At 41.3% G+C, this 25,167-nt stretch overlaps 2 protein-coding genes across 3 annotated transcripts; both read right to left on the bottom strand.

The window, feature by feature from the left end:
- Positions 1-585: 585 nt before the first annotated feature.
- On the bottom strand, positions 586-16,884 carry LOC134504153 (C-signal-like). Of its 2 annotated transcripts, XR_010068631.1 has the most exons (8): positions 16,720-16,884; positions 12,286-16,638; positions 11,291-11,342; positions 8,641-8,828; positions 7,817-7,975; positions 4,774-4,884; positions 2,344-2,993; positions 586-1,520 (listed from the first exon to the last, which is right to left on the bottom strand). XR_010068631.1 is itself a non-coding variant. In XM_063313211.1 (7 exons), exons 2-7 carry the CDS (start codon positions 12,430-12,432, stop codon positions 2,874-2,876), a joined length of 777 nt encoding a protein of 258 aa, XP_063169281.1. In that variant the 5' UTR covers positions 12,433-16,638; positions 16,720-16,884; the 3' UTR covers positions 586-2,873. The 2 variants fall into 2 exon arrangements, 1 of the variants encoding a protein (XP_063169281.1); XM_063313211.1 differs by having other exon boundaries at positions 586-2,993.
- A 17-nt stretch (positions 16,885-16,901) lies between these two features.
- Positions 16,902-24,015, bottom strand: LOC134504154 (C-signal-like). Its single transcript, XM_063313213.1, has 6 exons — positions 23,753-24,015; positions 21,915-21,966; positions 21,346-21,536; positions 20,733-20,891; positions 18,685-18,795; positions 16,902-17,385 (listed from the first exon to the last, which is right to left on the bottom strand). Exons 1-6 carry the CDS (start codon positions 23,897-23,899, stop codon positions 17,272-17,274), a joined length of 774 nt encoding a protein of 257 aa, XP_063169283.1. The 5' UTR covers positions 23,900-24,015; the 3' UTR covers positions 16,902-17,271.
- Between the last annotated feature and the right edge of the window lie 1,152 nt (positions 24,016-25,167).

The following is a 25,167-nucleotide window of genomic DNA, read 5'->3' as shown; positions in this document are numbered from 1 at the left end:
TGTAAGCCCTTCCACTACCTGAAGGTAATGATCTGTGAAGGGTAGAAGAACCCATACTTGATCCGTAAGACAATTTTCACACTGAATGTAGGTATGTATGAATATACATGTGCAGTAAGAAGTAATATAAACCCAATCACTCCAAAGGGCTTAAATACAAAAGAACAGTTATTTGATGGATAAAACAACAGCTCTGTTCATTGAAAGATTTAAACAGTGGTGGAGCTGGTTTAATTCATTAGCAAAAATGAATAACAAAAGCATTGAAAGGAGTTGCAAAACTGTATCGGAACCCTTTGAGGGAGACATTGATCCTGCCAGGGAAATGACTGAAGTCAAGAATTTCTTTCAATTATGTAATAAAAATGCATTGGCATACATTCAATTGAAGTGTAACATTCAAGATTTATATCCAATCTTGTAGGAATGTAGTGTATACTTCACAATCTTCTCACTGACTCTGGTGGGAGACCAGGCATCATTTTGAAAATGGAAAATTATAAAGAAGTCATCTATGCTTTTCCATATCACAAGAATGCTTACTTGATTAGCTTTGATCTCAGATAAAAATATAATTGAAAAGAGTTAGATTATGCTGACTTTTATCAAAAAAGTATCAAAACATTTCATTTCAGTAAACTGAATTACTGTTTTGGCTTCTCTAATGACCTCAGAGAAAGATATAAGAAGACAGTATAAAGTCTTCATCATAAAGATACATGATCAAGAAGAGAACTTTTTATTGTTTCCTTTTATTTATGTGATGAATTGAGAAAAGTTAAAAAAAGAATCAGATTCATCAGAACTCATAAGCTGCTCATAGTATATAAATCTCTTTTCATGGGGAACGCCAATGATTCCTCTGCCCAGCATTTCAAAACTTTAAAGCCACTACTGGTTTTTTCCTTCCTTGGCCAATGATTCTTAATTAATTGACAGTTTATCATTAACAAAAGAGAGATCTTTAATCATTTTTATTTTAATTAATGCAGTATAATCTTAACAAAATAGAACAATATACTGGAAGTATGAAACATTCCAGATGACAACCATCTATAGTCTGTTGCTGCCCATTATTTTTTCACTAACAAAGTTGTTCATCTTACGGTATTGTTAAGTGAGGAATTCTAGAAAACTCAACACCTCATCCAGGTTTGGTTGTCATTTTGTCTGGAACTATTCAAGAAATCATCCAAACAAGGGTTTGGATTTTTTTTCTTTTCTTTTTCATGGGATAACACCACTCTCTTTGAGTTTTCAAAAGAAAAATTATTATATTTTAAGAAAGGTAAATGCAAAAAGATTTGTGTTAGGTTATAGCTGCTCTAAGATAAAGTGTTTTTTGCAGAAAGAAAAAGAATTGATTAAATACAATTGCCAATAGAGTATTAGATGGCATTTCTGTACCAAAAGAAAAAGCCTTTAAGGAACTAATTGTTTATGTTACATTAAAGGTATATTATATTGCATTCAAAACTGATACAAAAATGGCTGTGTTTTTAAGGGTTTCTTGAACAAAGCTTTTGCTTTTTTTGCTTGGTGTAACCAATGGTCTGGTTGCTGTGTACTATACTTGATACTCTTCTTTATGAAAGAGCAAAAAGAAGCAACTTCATAGAATCTGCATTAATGTAAATGAATAACAAAGACACGTGTATGTGTAATTAGAGTGGGACGCGGTGGCGCTGCGGGTTAAACTGCTGAGCTGCTGAGCTTGCCGAGCGGAAGGTCGGCGGTTCGAATCCGCGTGACGGGGTGAGCTCCCGTTGCTAGTCCCAGCTCCTGCCAACCTAGCAGTTCGAAAACATGCAAATGTGAGTAGATTAATAGGTACCGCTTCGGCGGGCAGGTAACGGTGTTCCGTGTAGTCATGCTGGCCACATGACCATGGAAGTGTCTACGGACAAACGCCGGCTCTTCGGCTTTGAAACGGAGATGAGCACCGCCCCCTAGAGCCGGACATGACTGGACTTAATGTCAAGGGAAACCTTTACCTTTACCTATGTGTAATTAACGTCATAGAAATGTATAAAGTAAGTAAAAGGGTAAGTATTTGTTGTTTAGATGTTCTCCTTTTGTACATACTAAGTAGAAATTAGTACATTTCAAGAAAGTCAGATAGAAAAAGATTTGTGTTGGATCTTAGTTGCCCTAAGAGTATTTTGCAGAAAGAAAAAGAATTGGTTAGATAAAATTGCCTATTAAAAAGAGTATTTGATGGCTATTGTATACAAAAATAAGCATTTTTACAGCCAATTTTTTAGGTTACATTAAAGATCTATGAAATTTGTGACAGATGCAGAACTGAAGCAAAAATGGCTGTATAGGATTTTTTGAACAAACTTTTTTGCTTTTTCATTTGACCGAGCAGACCAGTGTGACAGCAAAGATGGCATTTGCATGGACCAGAGGTGAACCCATGCCAGCCTGTATCCCTGGCAGCTCACACCAACCATTTCCCTTTTTCTGATTAGTCTCTCTGCTCTAGGGCTTCACTCTGCCATGGGTACCCTTTCCAAAACATCCCTCCCATTTGAAATTGAGTCACAGGAGTCTCCCATCTCTATAGTTTAAATTCTAGAGATCTGGGGGAAAAAATTCTCTTCAGTTTGCAAGACAGCGTGGGAAGCAATGGATGCTTTGCCATATGCTGCCAGTGACACCTAGAAGTATCCGAAGGGATCACTGAGACCTGCAGCCTGAAACAGCCTGGCTGAGCAAGGTGTTATAGGCCTCAGACAGAGCAGCTGAAGCAAGCCAGAGTTGGAGCACATGCAGCAGAGCAGGGTATATTTAGCACTGAAAATAGGAAGCTGCGCTGTCATTGATGAGAACATCGTCCTGCAGTGCAGAGAAGCAAACCCTTGGTTGCCTCACCAGGGAAGGTGATTCCCTTCCCAGTTAACAAATGTGCCTTGATCTTTCTCAGAGAGGCGGGCAAGTGTGTGCAGGATGGCTCGCAAACTCTGCTCCATTGTCAGTGGGGGTGTTCCCTGGAAAAAGAATAGGCAAGGGATGAAGGAAGTTCATAGTGAAAAAAGTCTAAAAGCCTAGGTAACATCAACTAAGTCCGTAACAGCCGAGGACACCAGAATCAGAGAATCATTCTTGATTGAGATTCTACCCAGATTCTGTTTTCCAGCAGGTGATGGGAAGCCAACTTTTAGAAGGAAATCCAGGAAGGTTCCACGAAAATTCAAACCACCTAGTTTAATACAGTATATATCAAACTTATATTTGTAAGAAAAACATCATAAAAAATGAAATTATATCAAAGGGCAAGTCTTGCTGAAGAAGAAACAGGAGAGGTTTTGGAAAGGAAAATTCTGTTAACTTTTGAGAATGACCACCAGCACTTTAACAGTCTTGCCTGCATGTCATGTCCTTAGTTAACAGAACCACTCTTGATTCTGTTGACTTAATTTGGGACATTTACAGATTATATCACAAAGACTCACTGTGGGTGAATTTGCCCAAGCCAGAGGCTAAATTGCACTTGATTATGTTGTACCAACCACAGTCATTGAGATTTTGTGGTGATTTCCCTCCCAAGTACTAATCAAGTCAAACCCAGTTTAGTGTATTTTGAGATCAGCCAAGACTAGGGGACACGGTGGCGCTGCGGGTTAAACCGCTGAGCTGTTGATCGGAGGGTCGGCAGTTCGAGACCACGCAGCGGGATGAGCTCCCGTTGTTAATCCCAGCTCCTGCTCACCTAGCAGTTCGAAAACATGCAAATGTGAGTAGATCAATAGGTACCGCTTCGGCGGGAAGGTAACGGCGTTCCGTGAGTCATGCTGGCCACATGACCCGGAAGTGTCCCTAGGGACAACGCCGGCTCTAAGGCTTAGAAACGGAGATGAGCACCGCCCCCTAGAGTCGGACACGACTGGACTTTACGTCAAGGGAAACCTTTACCTTTACCTTTACAAGACTAGGGAGATGCTGCCCTGACTATTTCTGACATACCAAAACTTTAATTAATTCCTTTTTCATTTCAGAAGGACTTATAATACATTATAATGCTGGAAAAACACAAGTATTGTGGCAGTTTAAAGCTTGGTGACCATTCAAAACGTTGCAATAACTGTTGCACAGGTTCCATGCAGACAACTTCTAGGACTACAGATTAGAAATAATAATGTGGGAATCAAGTCATTTTATTCTTAAAAGTGCTAAAGAAGTAGTAGAAAAACATAAAGGAGGGTGACAAATGGAAAATGATGCCATCTGGATCTTCTATACGTTCAGTATGGAAACTGCACAATGAAATCTTTGTCTAGAAGCAGATTTAGTCTCCATAATGCAGCAAACCTCTTTATTATTTTTATTGTACTGATCTTTACTCCAATGTTACCTGAAATTTACTGGTAGGGATGTGCAGAATTTGTTGATCTGGGAATGGAACATTCTGGAGAACTCTGGAATGTTCAGTTTCCTTTTGGACCATGACATTACAGGGGTGGTTTGGCTCTTTCAGGAAATAAATTTTCCAAATTTCAAATGGTTCAAGGTGTTCCACACATAGTGTTCAAATGGAACAGGCCTCTTTGGAGTCTGGAGTACCCCCAGAAACCCTGGGAATGCTTCCAGGTCAGGGAATTTATTTCCAGAAACCACCAAACAGCCCGCAGGAGAAGTAGCAGGTATTGCATAGTCTAGAGGGGACAAAAAGTTCTAAAGTTCTTCAGAATGTTCCACTTCTAGTCCAACTAATCTTGCTGTATTTTCTGGATGCTGTATGAAGCTTGTTTTTTTTTCCAGTTTGCTTACCAGTTCATTTCCCATATCAGTCTGTACCCATCCAGGATGCAATGTAATGCACAAGATCTCATCTTTGGCAAAGTGCAGGGACTGGCATCGAGTGAGCATATTCAGAGCAGACTGTGAGGGAGACAGGGAAGGGGAAGATAAATAAAAGGTTCATCTGAGTGCTCTAAGATGCCAGCCTGTTCAAAAGTGGCTCTTGTAGTGGAAAGGCTGGCTTAGGCAATATGTTGAACACCCTGCCGCTCCAGGCCTGCAGAAGACCAGAACATTCATGTGTTGTCTTGGTAAGGATGTGCTGTCATCTCCTCCTACTCTGTTCTTCCAGGTTTGTCTCGCTTACTCCTCTCCTCCATTCCTCTAGGTTGTGATTCAATGTTGATTGACAGAAGGAGGAGAATGTCTGTTCAGAACCTTAATTGAACCTACTAAGTACATGTTCTCTGCCCTTATTTGGTGACGGTTTTCTGGAGGGAAAGCTAATGACTCTCCCCAAGCTCATATTTGATAGCACATCTGGTAGTATCTTCAGCACCCCCAAATGCCTGCCTGTTGGCATCCCAGTTGACCATCCCCTCTTTGGCAGTTGGGAAGGAAGGAAGGAAGGAAGGAAGGAAGGAAGGAAGGAAGGAAGGAAGGAAGGAAGGAAGGTTACATTTTAATACCTTTTGTTGTAAGCTGTGACAATTTATATAAAATTTCAAGGATTTTGTTTTTACCTTGACAGCTTAAGAAAACATTCCCACTATCTACTAATACTATTAATGTGTTTGTTATGGTGCTTTACAGGTAACTAGTGTGCCTTAAATTCCTGCCAAGTTTAAGGCACTCATTGCTATATTTGTTACACTATTTTCACCATTCTTAAGAAGGAAAACCATATAAACCATCATAATGATTTATGCCTTTTTATTTCCTGCTTTGGAATGTAACTTTGTGGGATTTTAGAGAGGTGTGTGTGTGGGCCGGGGCATGAACTCTCTTTCTATGACCTGACTTTAGAAATGACAAATTGGGTATTGCTTGGTTCTTGCTGGAAGCATGTGTAGTTAGATTGCATTCAGTCTTTCCCTCCACACACACACTCAAACCTGTCAAAGGAAAAACTCAAAGTTGCTAATGTGAGTTTTCCTTCCTTATGGTTTTCTATCCCATGGGACTTTAAGGGATCAGAGGGCCACACCTGTACTGCAGAGAGAAGAAAGAGAGGCCGTGAAGGCACAGGGTGTGGGTGTTGATGGAAGAGAGAAAGGGAACTGAGCTGAAGGAGATGCCACCTGCGCATGGAGCAGGCGAAACTGAACCTCAACAGTCTGATGGAGCGAGCAATGAGACTCTGAAGCTGACACAGCTGGCGTGAGAAGTAGCAGAGCCTAACAGGTTCACAAGCCTTCCAAAGACACTGACCAGCTACAGCCAACCGGCAGTGAGTAATTGCTTTCCCCCTCCCTTCCACTGACTGATAAGGGCTGAGAAGCAACTTAGTAAAAGGAAAAATTATCAGGCAACTCCAACCTGCCAAAGAACCTACTAAAATACCAGGGGAGAGGGGAGAGAAAAATGTAGGGCCAAGTGTACGCTAAAAGAACATTAAGCCTTGGATAAAAAGAACGGGATTCTCAGTCCCCAAAAGAAAGGGCCAGGGAAAGAATTGTGCTACTGCTATGTTTGCAGCTAGGAAAGGAAAAGCAAAGTGGCCTTCTGGTCTGTGGTTTCACCCATAGCTTAAGTGTAGCCCTGCCGCATTTGGTGTCAGATGTGGGATGGTACCATATCAGGCTAAAATAACATGAATGAAATGAAGGACAGACTTGATGACTAGGAAGGAGGAGCCTGGACCTAAAAGGACCAGAGCACTCCACAATATTATAAAGTACAGGAGGGTTTCTCAATCTTGGCAACTTTAAGATGCGTGGACTTCAACTCCTGCCAGCTGGGGAATTCTGGGGTTGAAGTCCACACGTCTTAAAGTTGCCAAGGTTGAGAAACACTGCTCTACAGACACCTATAGTGTCTTTCATCTCTCTGCTTCCAAGTGACCCTTTGCAGGTTATTGAGTTTCTGCTACAACTAGTCGCGGGAAACCAGTAATTAGATTTCTTCCAATCTGCTTAGCGGCAGAGCACTGGTTGAAGAGCCCATAGGTGTTTCCATGGGGAGTCTTTGCATCAGAGGAGAATCAGCACTGGACTTGCCTACACTTCATTGAGCTGAGTCAGTTCCCTGCCGATTAGTTATGGTCTACTGGGGAGTGGAAAAGATGTTGACATGGAAGCGCCTGTCACTGCTTGATTGCTTAGAACAAATGGCATCAGGAAATGAGTTCTCGATCAGTAACTTAATCAAATCAAATCTTTATTATGATCATAGACCAGCGTATGGGTATAGGTAGTCCTTGACTTACGACCATTTGTTTAGTGACTGTTTGAAGTTATGACGGTGCTGAAAAAAGTGACTTACAATCAGTCCTCACACTTTTGACCATTGCAGCATCCCTGTGGTCACATGATCAAAATTCAGGCACTTGGCAACCAGCATGTATTTACGACAGTTGCAGCGTCCCAGGGTCATGTGATTGCCATTTGTGACCTTCCCAGCTAGCTTCCGACAAGCAAAATTAATGGGGGAGGCCAGATTCACTTAACAACCACATGATTCACTTAACAACTGTGGTGATTTGCTTAATGACTGTGACAAAAAAGGTCATAAAATTGGGGATGACTCACTTAATGACCACCTTGCTTAGCAACAGGAGTTCCAGTCCCAGTTGTGGTCATAAGTTGAGGACTACCTGTAACTTATTTCTCAGGAGGGGCCCACCATTTCTACACAACAGGAACCATCTCTCGCTCTGAAAAATGGCATGTTGACCAATAACTTGTATATTATAAACTTAGGTGAGTAGGCACCCAGAGGCTTGGTTTTCACAGATTTTACCCATGGATCTGATAGGCATTTAGGATGAAACTAATTGAATGTGAAACTGAAATTCTTATTGTAAGACTAATTGTAACAAACCCCCTTCACCTTTCCATCAGCTTGTCCATACCTTGCTGCAACGATAAGAGATCAGCTCACTAAGATTCCAGGCAAAGACATTCGTGATGGAGCCACACTCGCTAGTTACGTTGATGATGGCAGCTTTGCTGCAGCTCATGCCTTTCTGGGGACTTTCTTGAGACGCTTTCCTCAGCAAGGGTAGGAATGTCTGGAGAAGGGAAGGAAAAAAACGAAGGGCACCCGCCCCCTCTGCAAAGAGGGCCTGGGACCTCTCTTAACCAACACAAAGGTCCAAAAGAATCTGGCAGTTGCTCACCAAGAAATGTCAGGAGTTGCCGTAGCCTGATCAAACAGACCCCACTCACATCCCTGTTTCAACCAACATGATCTTTTTGTCCTCACTGTACCCATAGGTTATCAAATGTCTCTTGCTTGTGCAAAGGGGCAATTTTTTATGTGTTTATATCCCATTTTTAGGGGCTTGTGGTTTAGCCTTATAACCTCTCAAACGTGTGAGGTAGGTTCTTGGGCTGAGAGGGAGGGAGTGGCCCAGTCACTCAGGGAGTTCAGTGGACAAAATCCAGCATCAACATAGAGTTTCTTAGTCCAGAAAAAAATCCAAACTAGCCAACATCTGTTCTGCAGAACCCTTCCATCCAAATACAGCAGACTCTCAGTTAACCAGCACCCATGGGGATTGGCAGATGCCAGATAAATGTACTTTCTGGTTGCTTGAGAGTTACTATTAAACCCTAATGCCCACTAGATGGCAGCAGAGAGATACAGATTTTTTCCCCAGTTGCTTGAGTTCGGGTTAACTGAGTCTACTGTAGGCTAATTTTCCCACATAAAGGGACCATACAGTACCCTTACCTGACTGACTATCATGGGCCCAATGACGTTGGTTTTGTACACCTCAGACATGTTCTCTGGCGTTTCCGTCTCTATGGTACTCAATTTTAGAATCCCGGCATTGTTAATCAGCAGGTTCAACCCAGCCCCTTTTAGATGTTCTGTAACTTTGGCTGCAGCAGCCTGAACGCTGGATGGGTCACAAGTGTCTACAGCAAGGAAAATAAAGGCACATTATTCCGTATCCGACTTTGTACACCACACAATGTTTCAACCCTCTGAATTGAACAGTATTTTGTTGATTTTTTTTTTAAGGTGAGATTGGTCTCAATACTGCAAAGAAATGCGGTCAATTGATAATTTTTGAAATGTTCGTTGATGGGAACCCAGTAAGGAATTTAAGAAGCTGAGAGGAAACATTGCATGAAGTAAACATTAAGTAAACTTAAGTAAATGTAAGCTTAAGTAAACATTACTTAAGCCATGCGTTGTTGAGAAACGGACCCTGAAGTGGTTCACAGATGATCTGGTTTAAGTTAGAGTGCTGTGCAAGTCTGATGTCATGAATACTGATGGCGAGCAGGAGGGGGCCCCTATCCAGGCGGGAAAACGCATGTGTAGTACTGAGGAGTTAAGCAGCCATTCAAAGAGACACAGATCAGACCCGCCTTAACTTTTGGGGTTTATCTGTCTGGGTTTTTCCCACGCTTCTTCAGTTTGTTAGGATTTTCTGTCTAATGTAGCAGTAATAAAACACTAGAGACCTATTCCTTGTCTCAGCATGGTTCCTGGCTGTTAGGACATCTGTGTCCATAAATGTTTATAATCCCTGATTTACAACTTAGCATATCATGCAGACCATCGAGGTCATGTAAAAGGTTACCTACCTTATTCTTATTACCATTACCATTACCATTACCGTTACCATTACCATTACCATCATTATCATTATCATTATCATTATCATTATCATTATCATTACCTACCTTATCATTACCATTACCATTATCATTATCATTACCTACCTTAACATTATCATATCATACCTACCTTATCATATCACTATCAGCACTTACTATTATGTCTGATCTTTTTCTCCTTTCTTCAATTTTAACGTTACATCCCTTTGTTAACACAGGCAGGGCCGCAACTAGAGGGTGGCAACTGGGCCATGTGCCCCAGGCGCCGCACTGGGCGGGCACCAAAACGCGCGCTGGGGGGCACCAAAATGGGCACAGAATCCATATTTGCCCTGTGTGACACAGACCCTAGTTGCGGACCTGAACACAGGCATATGCATACTATGTCTTTTGTTGGTTTGATGTAATGAAATAACTTTAAAAAGGCATTTAAAAGATTAGAAAGATATGGCGCCTATTTGCTCTTTATTTATTTATTTGTTGGTTTGTTAAATTTCTCTGCCACCCATCTTGTGTACAATGACTCTGGGTGGCTTACAAATAATAAAAATTGTGGCAATTCAATATAAATACATAATACTATAAATGCAAGTACAAAATATAAAATATAAAATTCCAGATGGGAAGATCTTAACCTTGGTACCCTCATGGGGCCAACCACCCCCATGAATAGCTGTCCCCTCTCCCATCCCAGGCCAGGTGGCATAGCAATGTTTTTACTCCCTTCTGAAAGGCCAGGAGAGTGGGGGTGTCCTAACAGTCAGAAATCACGCTGAGACAAGGAATAGGTCTCTAGTGTTTTATTACTGCTACATTAGACAGAAAATCCTAACAAACTGAAGAAGCGTGGGAAAAACCCAGACAGATAAACCCCAAAAGTTAAGGCGGGCCTGATCTGTGTCTCTTTGAATGGCTGCTTAATTCCTCAGTACTACACATGCGTTTTCCCCCCTGGATAGAGGCCCCTTCTTGCTCGCCATCTGTACTCATGACAGGGGGCCTGTCTTACCCCCGGGAGTAGCTTGTTTCAAAGGGCAGGTGCTACTGCAGAGAAGGCCCTCTTTCTGGACCCTGCCAATCAGCAATCCCTCATGGACAGGGTCCGTAACATGCACTCTCTGCCTGACCAGGTGGGACGGGTCGATGTAACAGGGGTGAGGCAGTCCCTCAGGTAGCTTGGCTCCATGCCATGTAGGGCTTTAAAGGTGATAACCAACACTTGAATTGGACCTGGAAGCAAACTGGCACCCAATGCAGCTCGTGCAGCAATGGTGTTATATGTGCCCTCCTTGGGGCTCCCAAAACTGCTTGCATGGCTGCATTTTGCACCAGCTGTAGCTTCCAGATACTCTTCAAGGGTAGCCCCATGTAAAGCACATTGCAGTAGTCTATGCAGGAGATGACCAGGGCATGAGTGACCGTTTGAAGGGACACCCGATCCAGGAGAGGGCGTAGCTGGCGTAGCTGGCAAAAAATTATGTTTATCCAATGTTGGAATGTGCTGAGTTCATACTTGGATATTAAACTTCCAATGCATCTGCCTAGCAGAATATTTGTTTCATTGTTTGTTAGCAGATCCAGCTGTTTTTGAAATCCATTTCTGGATTTCTGCCTAAACAGCAAATTATAATGCAATCTTTGTTTGTCTACTCCAATTAGTATATATCAATGGCTAGTTAGCATAATCTAATCTGGGGTTGAATTTCAGCTCTTCACCCTCCCAATTCATGAAGAAAGAATGGGACACATACCCAGTGGAACTATCACAATTTGCTGGTGTTGGTCAGCCAAATTCTTCAGGTCCTGAAAGACAGAAAAATGCTTAGACTTACTATACTGCCTTCCCCACTTAACCATGGTATTAACATACTCTGAAAAAAAAAATTTCAGTGTTGCCTCCATGACATTGCCTTCATCTCATTCCCAGATACTGATGAGACAATTGTTAGGTGTACCTGTACTAAAAACAGTATTTTCTCTCCTACCAGTCCTGTCCTAAAAAAAATCCTCTTATCCAAATTTTCGACTAAGTGCTGTCCTTAAGCTGTCCTCTCCAAGAACAGAGCAGCTACCCTTTTGACAAGTTGCAATGATCTTTCAATTTTGCAATATATTTTAATGATAACAGCACTTATAAACCTGCGACAAAGTGATTCTTGTCACTTTGTCTTTTTTTATTAAAACTTTATCAGATTTTTGAACATATAAATAAAATCTTAAAAGCATGAAACAAAAAAAAATCTACAAAGAAACAAAAAGGAAACTAAAAAGTGAAATGACAAAGGAAACTACTACAGAATGACTTCCGATGTTCGACAACAAAGATATACATAAATCAATATACATTTCTTACTATGTTTAAACTATGATAAACATTACTTCTATAAAGCATTTCGACTCTCAATACAGCATTGTCACTTCGTCTTTGAAGTGATCTCGTTCCTTCTTTATATTCCGAACCTTGAAAATACTTAATGTTTTTAATGGTCTTCCAATCAATTGATTGGGAAAATTTGCTGCACCGCTATTCGTCTCTCCCTAATTCTGCAAAGAAAAGCATCATGAAAATATTTCAAATATAACTAATTTTCATTTAATAAACTTGTTTTCTCTTGTTTTGTTTTAATCTCCATCATGCCTCACCCAGTCATGCCTCCACCATGACCACCTAGGACACACGCTAACTGCCATTTGGGAAAACGTCCTTGTTCTCCCCACAGAGAGCTGAAGGAACCCCAGGCCTTACCTGGGCACGGGGTCCAGCTGGGTCCCGGCAAGTGGCAAAGATCCACTGTGGGGGGTTGCTCTTCCCCACCAGCTGCCTGACCAGCTCCAAGCCAAGTCCCCGGTTGGACCCGGTCACCAGAACACTGCGTGGATTCAGTTGTTCCATCTCTCTTGACAGCTCAGACCTAACTAACACACTGCTTTGTGCTCTTCCCAGTTAAATCCCATCCAGTCCCAGCTGGCCCCCAATCCCTCCACCCAGGGTTGTGTAAGTTACTTGGCTCCACTGTCCAGTTCTTTGGACAAGAGTGGGAAAGAAAGGGATCAGCTTCCACCTAGAGGCTCAGGTCATGTTCTAATGCTTTTTGGGGGGGGGGTCATTTTTGGCATTATCAGATCAGAATGTTCACTCTAAAAAATATTTGCTCTGCTTCCTGCCATGAAAAAAAAGCTTACAAACAACTTAGCAAATCCATTAAAAAAAAAACAATACAGGTCCTGTTTGAAAATCTCAGGGAATGAAACTATTGATTGAAGGACTATTTAACCACCCAGAGTCGTTTGTCAAGATGGGCAGTGAAGAAATGTGATAAATAAATAATAATTACCTTGCTTTCTCCATAAAAGGCTGCATTCAATAGTTCAAGTTTAGTGAAATAAGACACTTCCTGTTTCACAGTAAAAATGTAGAATGCGTGGTTTCTTAACGTTGCATGTCTGTCTATCTGACTGTGTCTGCCTGCCTGCTATTTGAATAAAAAAGAGTTTGGGAGTTCAGACCATGGGTTGTTGACTGCTCGGCTAACTCTGTGGAGTATCCTTCTTTCTGGTGTTTTTTCTCTCTCTGCAGGACTCCCATGGAACAGCCGCAGCCAGATGTGAATTAATTAGGACATCCATGGCCCAATTACACAAACACTTGGTAGCACGATTTCACTCTGAAATTGGTGGTGTGGTTTCACACTGGAATTCAGAAGAGGAATTTAGTACAAAACCTTGGCATCAAACAACCAATTTAGTAGATTTGAACACTTGTATAATATTTTATAAAGTGTAAAATATTGTATTTGATTTATTATTCATTGATTTGATTTTTACTTTGTCTTTCCATCTGGCAAGGATGATCAAGACACAAAAATAATACAAAAAGTAAAACAGGGAAAAAGTAGAGTGGATGTATTGCTTTATGTATTATGAGAAGCCTTCATAATATGTTATACTATCTATCTGGCAAAGATTCGTTTTGGGAATTGCTCTTCCCAGCCAATTGCTGGACTAGCACTGTAGTGATAAGACACTCATGAATCTCCAACTTCTTAAGGATAGCACTCAGAAAAAAAGCATCTTGGATTACCCACTCCTGACTGTGACTACTCATCAATAAATATATTATTCAGTTGTTTATTTACAATATTTATACTTTGTCTCTCAATTCAAAGCAGTGCACAGAATTAAAATACACTTGATTACAGTAAAATACAATATAATAAACACAATACATCAGTGACCATAATTAATTTGGCTGCTCGTCATAAACTTTCAAATCTCAAAATTAATAGAAGCATTTTTAGCATCTGCCTAAATCATAGCAAGTCATGAAAAATAACATCACTATCAAAACCATAATCTGTATCTCTGATGTCAAAAATGGATTCTTCACATAGTCGTATAAACAGTCCAACTATTTAACAATGTTTGCCATACCCTTGGAGAGATAAAGTTGTCCAAGAATGCCATTAGGAATCCATCATGCTTCAGAGGTATTTTGAAACGTGCGGCGACAGGCTATTGGAGCTAGCAAAAATCTGAATGACCATGGATGATGTGATAGCAGGAACGAGGACCTCCAACAAGCCATTCAGGTCAGTGTCTATAAACTAAATAGTCTGTAAACTCAATTTTTCTGGGAGGTGGGGAGTCACATTGAATAAGGAGAAATTATGTCAAGACAGTGTATTGAAAGTACTCTGCACTGGCCATTTTATAGACCTCTAAAGGCTGAAGACAAATCCAAAAAAGTACTGATGTGACATTTGCCAAGAGGCCAAAATGTCCAGGTAGTTTATCTGGAAAACAGATACAGCTCTCCTGTTCATCAAAGGATTGCTACCAAAAGGATGAAAAAAGCCCCAGCCTTGTAAACTCTGAGGTAAATTGGATCCTAATGAGATTTATGTAACCTAATCCTTTGTTCCTTTTAATCTGGTTAGGCTACACTCTATGGGTGTAGTCAGCTGTCAAGAGCTTGACATGTAAGCTTAGATCTGTGGTCTTAACAGTTTTGAACATGAATGTATTTATGGACGCCTTCCATCTCCTTGCCCCACCTGAGTGGCAGTTTTGGACTTGTCTTGTCAATAGTATGAAGCATTTTTTGATCAGGGAAGCTATTCATACCAGTCACTTTGCAAGAGAACTTATATCGGCTGACCATATCTGGGCTGCAAAAGACTACATGACCACTAGGTGGTGGCAGAGAAAATTGTTCAGAATCTCTTTGCTGCCTTCCGGTGGTTGTCTAGATTTTTGCAGCCCAGATATGGTCAGCCTACTTTATAACATGCTCTTAACCTTCCAGATGTGCCCAACAGCCCAAACACAATGAGTATGCCCATCTTAGTGTTTCTGGCAATAGCACCAAAAATATGACAATATATATTCTACTTTGTTCCTATGTAAGCTCAAATTCTAGCAGGCAGTGCAGAAAAGAACATAACTGATTTGTGATTAACATATTGAAGTGTCCAATTAAAGTCAGGAAACAAATCCTGAGGCTATTCCACAAAGTAATTTAGCCCAGCACACTGACATCTGTATCAAACAAGACACTTGGTCATCCCCCTGGGGGATATATTTTCCTGATACTATTTTCCTAAATATTTTATTTATTTGTTTGTTTTTAGCTAAGCTGGCTTTATGACAGTTCTTTTGACTAGTTAAACCTCCATGCACTTTCCACTGATGTGCTTCAATCTTTTCCTTAAAGGTCTGCCTTATTATTTTTTCAAAAAATCTACAGTATCTGACTTTCTCACACAAACAGTGCTGTCAACAGTGTGACATAACATTAAAATATTTAGAAAGGAAATGAAAAAGGGAAGGAGAAAAATGCCTGGAAATTCATATCATGCGCAACTTTGAAAAGGTGTTTTTTCATGATGTAAACATCTTGCTTACGATATAAACATTTTTCCCCCTCAGGAAAAAAAAATGCAGCTCATTCAAGCATTGACAAGTGACATGTTAGAGCTGCCATATATAAGTTGCAAAAATATGGGCTGATCTGTCCATTACTGTACAATAAATGGGATGTATTGTGCTCGGCCTTGTGATGTTAGAGCATTCATTGGTGTAAGGGGAGTGAAAGGCCAGCTGTGTGGATAGACGGAGAGGTAGTGTCCATGAGAGGGGCTGGTTCCCTGGACTTCTTGGAATACTACATAGGAATGCAATGCTCCTGGGATGCAGGGGGATGCATTAAATAGAAAGGCACATGTTCCCCCTCAACCACACAGGTTAAAAGGGTTAAGAGAAAGCCAAGTGCTGTGCTTGAGATGGTTCCGTGCAAGTAAGAGAAGAGAACACAGGTCTGTGAGCTGTAACCAAGGCTTCTGAAGTTGCACAATATGCATTTCATAACCAAAGTGAAAAAGATAAGTTGCCTGAAAGCAGAATAGATATTGCACATTGTCTGGGGGCCATGCCTTGTGTTTATAGAAGTGGCCTGGGCTTTGTCAGTGCTTCACATCAAACTTTGCCGTTTTAAAGGTATATCTAAGATGGTCTCATAGAAAATTTGGAGATGTCAGCCTGTTCACAAGTTGGTATAAAAATGCGAAAGATTCTAGATTATTTTTTTCACATTCCCCTCCTCCATGTATGTCTCACAGTCACATGGTATTATGCTGTCTTCCTTTCTTAGGACAGTTGTCAGTTTTTTACTCAGGATGTATAGCTGATTGTTTAGTTTCTTATTTCACTGAAAGAACTCTTTGACAGGTAAAACCTTTCTTGCCCCAAGCTCAAATTTGTAAAGGCAATCTCCGTGTGAAAGAACACTTTATGCAACTGTAAATAAACCCTGTGATTTTTTTCCCTTCTAAAGATCACTCAGTCCATTGCACCTGAAGCTTCTGAATTCCCTGAAAAGGTAAAAGGTCCCCTGTGCAATCACCTTTGGGGGGATGCCACTTCTGTGACGTTTTCTTGGCAGACTATAGAGTGGGGTGGTTTGCCATTGCCTTCTCCAGTTGTCACCTTCCCCAGCAAGCTGGGTGCTCATTTTACTGACCTCGGGACCCTGCCCAAAAAGATTAACAATAATTGTAAGTACATTTCATGGAAAAGAATGAATTACTTTTGGGGAGGTACCCTGACTTGGTATTGACTGGGTCAATACCCAAATGTCCAAAGGGTCAGACATAACTCGGTGCTTGCACAGGGGACCTTTCACCCTGACTTGGTGTCCTTTGAGTAACAACCCCCATTGTCCTCATCCAGCCTAATTGTGGTGGGTGGACTTGAAAGGAGTTGTAGCCCAACACCAACATCCTGAACATCAACACCAGTGTGTGACAGCATTATCGGAAGTATTCTTAAGATCTTACAATCAATGGGCAATCAGCATACCTGATAGCTTTTTATTGGTTGTTAACAGTTGTATCTGCCACTGAGCATCTACATCTGCTTCAGACATCCTCTCCCCCTCAATATCCTGGAATATTTCACAGATGTGCTTTGTGCCTTTCTGCAATATGGACTGATTCATGAAAGACTTGATTGGTGAATGCCCCAAAGCCTTCCACCATTCCAATTGAAAATATCAAATAAATGAGATGATTCAGGTCTGGTGAATTTAGCAACCAGGGCAACTAGAAAGAAAAGGAACTAGCCAGGACAATTTGGGGGGAAAGGTCAATGCAATTAACAAATAACACAAGGCAGATATTTACATTGCCCCAAGAAAGAGGTTTCTCCAGCACGTCAAACAACAGGACTGAAGTTTTTACCAGGGAAGGATTTTCCCCTCCCAATTCAGAAAACTGCCAGAGTCTTTCTCAGAAAGATGAGCCAGAAGGTTTAGGACTGCTTGTACACTTGAATCCACTGTAATTTCAGCCTAGAGAAATGAGAATATTATTTACACTGAATAAAAACAGAGACTGGTGGCCTCAACATCTATAAAAAAAAAACATAACCCATAAAAAGTTGTGTTTTTATGGTTTTTAATTGTGTTTTTATGGTTTTTAATTCTGTAAACTGCCCAGAGTCACCGTGTTGAGTTGGGCAGCCTTATAAATCTGTTTAATAAATAAAATAATCTTTAGCAACATCATTTATTATCATCATCAACAACAACAACCTAACACTTCCTCAACTCCTAATTTTCAGATTGCTGGACTTACCCTGAAACTGATGGTAATATAACAACCATCAGCTACAGCCAACATGAAATATAAACCAGGACATCTGGGAAACACCAAGTTGGGGAAACATGGTATAATTATAATTTAACATAAGTTAACTACTATAAGAATAAGGCCAATCTTGGGTACTGTGTTGAAGGAAGGCTGAACTGTAGCACAAGGATTCTCACTATTGTTATACATATAAAGGCTCCTCTTTCCATATTTGGACATCTGATGGAGAAGCCAAAATAGGAGCTTTAAGGCTGAAACTACAGAACTTCCAGTTCATGTGTTCAAGTTTGTCCCATCCTGAACACCTGCAGAAGACTAAGGTGTGGCACGAAGCATGGGGGCTACTGGACTTAAAATCAAATCCATGGGCACAAGATCTTCAGCAGCAGTCACCCATAGTGGACAAGAACAGAGTGTCCATGCCCAAAGCAATATTTATTCATTCATTCATTCATTCATTCATTCATTCATTCGATTTCTATGGCCCCCCCATCTCAGCAAGTGACTTTGGGTGGCTTACAATAGAAACCATAAAAGAGTTAAAATAATTACAAATAAAACAATTAATTACTCATAGAAAATACATCATAAAATACAAATATAAAATATAATAAAAGCACTAAAAATGTAAGTATAAAATTAACACCCAAGATGTTAGAATGTTAAAAAATTTCCCGGCCATGTTATGGTGCCAGCCACCCCACGACAAACTATCACCCCTTCCACCGCAAGCAAGGTGGCACAGCCATGTCTTGAGCCCCTTACACAAGGCCAGGCGGGTGGGGGCTTGCCTTATCTCTGGGGGTAGCGTTACTACTTCTAAAGTTTCCAGGCCATCCAGCTATAGTTCCACCCAAGTTAAAATTTATAAATGAGTTAAACTGGCCTAATTCTGTGTTGCATTTGGGCCAGTTTATCTTATCTGCTCTGGGTCTCAGTCAGAAGCTCCAGATATCCCTTCCAATGTTACGAATGAGTTTTAAGGACAAAAGACCTACCGTACTGCCTCCCATCTCTGTCTGCACCCATCCAGGATGCAGCGCGACACACAGAATCTCATCTTCACTAAATCCCAAGGATTGGCACCGTGTCAGCATATTCAGAGCAGCCTAGAAGGGTGACATGCCAGAAGCAGGGAAGGGCATCAAGCAGGCTCCATGAGCAGGGGGGAATGCATTTTATCATCTGAATGCCAGCAAAAACCTTGTATTCCATTCCATGTCAGAATGGGATTTGACTTTGGATGGACGGAGGGAGGGAGGGAAGGAAGGGAAGGGACAGTACACATCTTGTGCTAGTTAAACATTTCACTGCTGTGCCTTAGAAAAGAGTAGGAAGGGTAAGCCTGTTAAGAAAGTGATATTGTGAAAGTTGAATATGAAGAAGGGGCCTATAATTTACCCTCAACCTGATTATCACCAGGTACGGGCTGAAAAGTTGGCAGGAGCCCTTATTCCCTCCTTCTCTGATGGCAGAACCGCCATTATTCAGTCTCTGACCGGCTACTCTTCCAACTGCCCTTGAAATGTCATCCTCAGGGCCGGGTTCCTCAAAGCAACGCCCTGACAGACAGTGATGTGGCTGTCCATGCAAGCAGAAGGCAGATCCAGCCTTCCCTTTTGAATGGCACGTGCTGGTTACATTTGTACACATCTTTCACCAGGTTGAACAGGCAGCAGCTGCATTCTCACAACCCGCTCCATTTGATTTTGGTTAACCTTGATTCTTTGTTGTGCCTTTGTGATTCCCAGGCATCCAAGCCATTTGATTGGTTTATAATTTCTAAAGCCCTAAAAAAGGGACATGTGGTATGATTATTGCCATAGAATGATGCGTCAGAGTAGGGATCTATTCTGGAGAGCTGCAAACCTTTTGTTGGGAGAGCCAAGGATGGGGCTTGGTTCCCATTTGCCATCCATCCCAGTCTGCCATTGGAAATAGCTGCTTTATTTCACTAATGGTAGAACATATGTGCACACCTACATCCACATTGCCCTTCTCCATTTCAGCCTTTGGGAATAAGGAAGGTCAAGTTTCCTTCAGGCCAAGCTCAGCTCCTTTCCATGTAAATTGTCTTGGCAATAATACAGAAATGGCTTGCTCTTGCCTTCTTCCAGGATTTTTTAAAACTTTCCAATCTAGTCCATCTAAGTTCTAACCAGGTTTGATCCTCCTCAGCTTTTGGAGTTCAGCCAAAGTGGCCAGGTGCTAGAGGTAAGAACCTGGAACTGTCTGGCTACTGTTCCCTTGCAGAGAAACGTCAACAGAGTGGAGGTGCATTGCAAACATTCAAAATTCCCTGAAGAGGAAAGGATGCTGTGTTATGGAAGGCACGCACTCCAAGAACTCACTTTGTCTGATGCATTTTACCCCTGTGGCTGTCACCCACCTTTTATCTTCAGATCTTCAGTGTTTCAGACCATGAATGATTGGACTGTGCTGGAAGTACATGGGAAAGGTATACCATTTTCTGAGCAGCTCTTAATTTCCTACTCTTATTTTTGTTCCTTTTTTTTTTTTTTACTAATTTATGTGAACTAAGGAACAGGCAGTAGTGACTCCACAAACAAGATTAAGACATCAAATAGGGAAGCAATAAGTATTACTTTGACGGAATCATCCCTGGATTTTCTTTTTGATTCTTCTTGGCAAAGGAATGTTGGATTCTTCAGGGTTCAAAAATATACCTCTGAATTGCTTCTCGTTTGTCAAGATGTGCTAATGCACCCTTTACACCATGACCATTTTCTAAAAACAGGATCAGCATCCTCAGGGGAATCTAAACTACGGGTAGTCCTTGTTTAGCAACTGCCTCGTTTAGCTACAACAAGTAACTTATGACCATTCCTCGCATTTACGACCCTCACAGATCTGTAAAGCAAAGGAAAGCTGAAGTAAGATCATAGGCACAGTTGGAGTTTCACTTAGTGGCCACTTCGCTTAATGACCAAGCTGCTGGTCCCAGTTCTGATTGGTAAACAAGGACTACCTGTACAGAGTTATTCTAATTATCCCCCACCCTTTGCATCAGTAGTATATCCACTACCTTGCTGCAGCGGTAAGAAAGAACCTGTCCAAGCTCCCACAAATAAAGATCTGTGATGGAGCCTGCATAACTGGATATGTTGACAATGGCGGCTTTGCTGCAACTCATCCCTTTCTTGGAACTTTCCTGAGATGCCTTCCTCAGCAATGGTAGGAATGCCTAGAAAAGACAGGAAGAACTTAGGGCAACCACATATTCATAGGCTAGGAAGCCAGTGACCCTCCAATTGTTGCTAAATGACAATCCCTAGCATCTATCAGCATTAGGAATTGTTGCTGTGCAATATCTGCAGGACCACGGGTTCATCCAAGGTACTCTCTGGCCATCTCTTCCCATTGCAATATCTATGGTCTAAAGTAAACCAGAGTCCAGCAATTACAACAGGTCTGCTGATTTTTTTTTCATTTGACAGTTTCAAGAGGGACAACTCCACAAGCATAGAATCTGTATCTATGGAAATTTTGCCTCTTTGGAAGTTCTTGGGAAAGGCAAGCTGTTATTCTACCACCAGAAAGCACTGTTAACCAATGACTTATCTGCTGAATGTTAAGAACTTGGCAGTAGGAAGAAATGGTTCTAAGAGGAGAGGAGGATCAGAGGATGCTTCCACTACCTGGCTAATCATCATGGGCCCAATCACATTGGTTTTGTAAATCTCAGCCATGTCTTCAGGTACTTCAATTTCTTGTCTTTTATTGTACTTGGCAATTCCTGCATTGTTGATCAGCAGATTCAACCCAGTTCCACTCAGCTGCTCCGTAACTGTTGTTACAGCAGACCTGATACTGGATGGATCAGTAATGTCTGCAGGAACAAAGGGAAGGTATTAATGGTGATGAGTCACTTCTAGCCAGGATTCTGTTTCTCATAGCTTCCCAGTCAAGGATGAAAAACCAATTTAAACTGGAGAAGGATATCCTTTTCACCAATACAGCTCTTATTAACAGTACATACTGGTGATTCCCAAGTATGAGGAAGCACTGAGGCCTGCTCCATGTCCTGCTATATAGTAGGAGAAATATGGGATCAGTTTCCAGGCTGAAATGCTTCATTCCTACCAGTTCAAACAAATGTACAAAATCCATCTGTGGAAACTGAACTCAATGGTAGAAATAAGATTTGCATGGGTATTGATAGGGTAATGACTTCTTTCCCATGATATTGTCAGGATCAGTCACCTACTCAATGGGATGATCACAATTTCCTGGTGTTGAGCAGCCAAGTTCTTCAAATCCTGAAAGATACAAAAACCCAGAGATTTAGGAAGGTCATGTAGCAAATGGGCTTATTCTCACATCCCACTAACCTTGGCATTCAGATATGTCACTAACCATTTTTAAAAGTCTCACTCATCCTCAGCCCACTGCAGAGGCCGTCTCAATCTGTTTTTAGCTGCCCCAGTTTTGAAGTAGCATTCCCCAATACACGTCTTGCCATATTTGCAATCTTCAACAGCTCCTCAACGAGGATGATGACGATGACGATGATGACAACGATGACACAGCCCTGGGAAAGGATTTGCCCAGCATCCTATTGTCCCCTTCATGCTGCAGTGTGTGTCCCAATCTCTACCAGGGCCTTGGCACTATTCCCCGTAGCCGTTTTGTCTTGGATTACAGGAGAGATCAGTCATTTGGCTCTTGAAGAGGAACCTGCCATGCAGTGCCTGACCTGCACTTTTGAAGTGCATGCCAAGTCTCACTCTTTTGAAAGGGCACTGGTTTAGCAGCCTTTGAGGGAGAGTTTAGCCACTTTCCTCTTCTAGCCTGAATAACAGATTACAGATGCAGTGAAAGGGTGTGGGGTGAAGCAAAACAGAGGGACCCCAATGCTCCTTATAATCTCCTCACTGCACAAGCAACCTGTTATGTGAATTACTTCTAAGCGTGGGTATACTGGTCTTCTGGAAGACTGGTAAACTTGTGTCTAGAAATAGTTTGGCTGATGAGTCCGTGGGATGGAAGAGGGGTCCAAGATGAAGCGGGAGGGCAATTTAATGAAGATTAAAAACAAAATAAAATGAAGACACGTTTTGAAAAGTATATATAATTGGGGTGGGGGAGAATCCTAACACTTTTTTAAAAAGGGAAGATTCCGTGTAATATTAATATATTACTAGCTTAATCATTTACTAACTCAATCATTCAGCATATTATGAAATCTACACCAGATAGACACATCCTGTTCTCTCTTCTTATTTCTACAGTCTAAAGACATTTTAAAAATCAACAGAGAACACATCTCTTGAATCTATTCTTTGACATGTGGATATTTTTTTCACTTTGCATAAGTGATCATAACGAAGATTTTATGATGGTAGTTGTTGAAGATGTAAATGTGATGCTGAACTACAGTAAAAAAAAAAGGGGGGGGGGAATTTGTCATTTGATGAAGAGCTCTGGCTCCACTGAAGACCCAGGGATCAGCTAAGAGAATCACTCTGCATGATTCTCTTAGCTGATCCCTGGGTCTTCAGTGCAGCCAGAGTTCTTCATCAAATGACAAATTCCCCCCCCCCTTTTTTTTTACTGTAGTTCAGCATCACATTTACATCTTCAACAACTACCATCATAAAATCTTTGTTACGATCATAGACCAGCGCATGAAGGGTGGGATACAGTCAATATTCAACAACTATGTTTTCCCCCAAAGTTGTATTAACATACGTAATAATTTGAAACTCAAAAAGAACCTTACAGGAACATCATCAAATCATGTGAATCAAAGAGGCTTCACTTTTCTTACAATGCCAATACAAAAAAAACTCTAATGTCTGATACCCATTTCCAATTTTCTTGCACCCCTAGACACATCCAAAGTCAGGCTTAATCTTGGAAAATCAGGCAGATCAGTACTTTCTATTCAAGGCAATAAAACGCATCTGTTAAAATATGAATCCCAAGAGTTATGCCCCTATTTGGGCTTCCCCATGTACTGCTGGCCATTGATTTCAATGATAAACAATCTTCTACGATTGTGAGTGAATTGCTGTCTTGTAACAGAATGTACCTATGGCTTACCTGAGCACGTGGTCCCTCTGGATCCCGGCAGGTTGCAAAGATCCATTCTGGTGGGTTGCTTTTCCCTGCCAGCTGTTTGATGAGCCCCAAGCCAATGCCCCGATTAGACCCAGTCACCAGGACACTACGTGGATTCAGTGCTTCCATATTTACTTGCCAGTCAGCCTGAATCTAGAACAACCCAAGCAAAGTAGTTCTGGTGCTTATCTCCTTTACCTGGACTTTTATAAATTACTTACCTCCCTCTTAGTTCCAACTCCAGGTTTTGCAAACATCTAAAGCCTTATCATGCTCATGATGCAATGACGAGGAAGAGATAACAGGATCTGCTAGCATTTTCTACAGGATTGCTCAATGCTAGATGTGCCAGTCTCCCTAAGTGGGAGGGGAAGTTGGCATGATGAAGAAAATAGGAGTTTAAAGAAACAGAAGGTACGCAATACCTGGATTTAATAGGCTTCTGGGGGACCTTAGGACCATTTCAGGTTTCCTCCTACAGGCTTGCAGAGTTCCTGACTGAGCAACAAAATCCAGGGCCTCTACTTTCAACTTTGATAAATAAAATCGACAAAAAAGGAAAGAAAAAATTGGGGACAAAAAGGAAGAGAAACAAAGCAAATGCAAGCAACTATTCTTCAGCATGACACCTAGCTAAAGAATAAACCATGGTTACAAACCACAACACTGGGCTCACAAAAAAGAACTAAGCAAAAAGTAAACCAACCACATTATGATATAGTGCACTGCATTACACCCAAGGGATATTTTATTTACCAAGGGATAGGCCCCACTAAACTCAGGGTGGGGAGGTCTTAAACAAGAGAGACTGTCATTCAGTGGTGCAATATTTTTTCTGTGTACAGGATATCTCCCAGGTTCAGATGCTGCTGCCATCAATTAGAGCTAGAGGAACTTTCACAGAATGGTAGCTGCCCAGTCATTGAGAGTCTGGTGGCATATAAGTTGAATATATCACCATCACCACCACCATCATCACCACCACCATCACATCATCACCACATCACCATCATCACCACCACCACCATCATCACCACCACCACCATCCCTAGCAACTTTCACTGTTTGTCCACCTCCCCTTCTGTCCATCTCAATCATAGATAGAACTTTTCAATAGTTGCCTTTGGATGTGATTGCTGTGGCCATAGCAGACAAGGTCTGAATGTACACAGTAGGAATGGAGAATTAAACCCAGATTGAGCCGGGTCAGGATAAACTAATTTCTTCATTGCCAAGCAATGAATCCCCTTGGCCCCTGCTTCTTCCACTGTTAGAGGAAAAGTAAAAATCCCATGGGCCATTTTTAAAGTGCAGTCATTACCAGCAAATTTATTAAAACAACAGCATTCCTGCAATTATACCAAACGAATAAGCAACTCAATACAGCTGATATTACA

Source organism: Candoia aspera, chromosome 11 (assembly GCF_035149785.1).
Source record: "Candoia aspera isolate rCanAsp1 chromosome 11, rCanAsp1.hap2, whole genome shotgun sequence".
Taxonomy (NCBI): domain Eukaryota; kingdom Metazoa; phylum Chordata; class Lepidosauria; order Squamata; family Boidae; genus Candoia; species Candoia aspera.
Note: the sequence above shows the minus strand (reverse complement) of the source record. Positions and strands in the feature narration are given on the sequence as shown.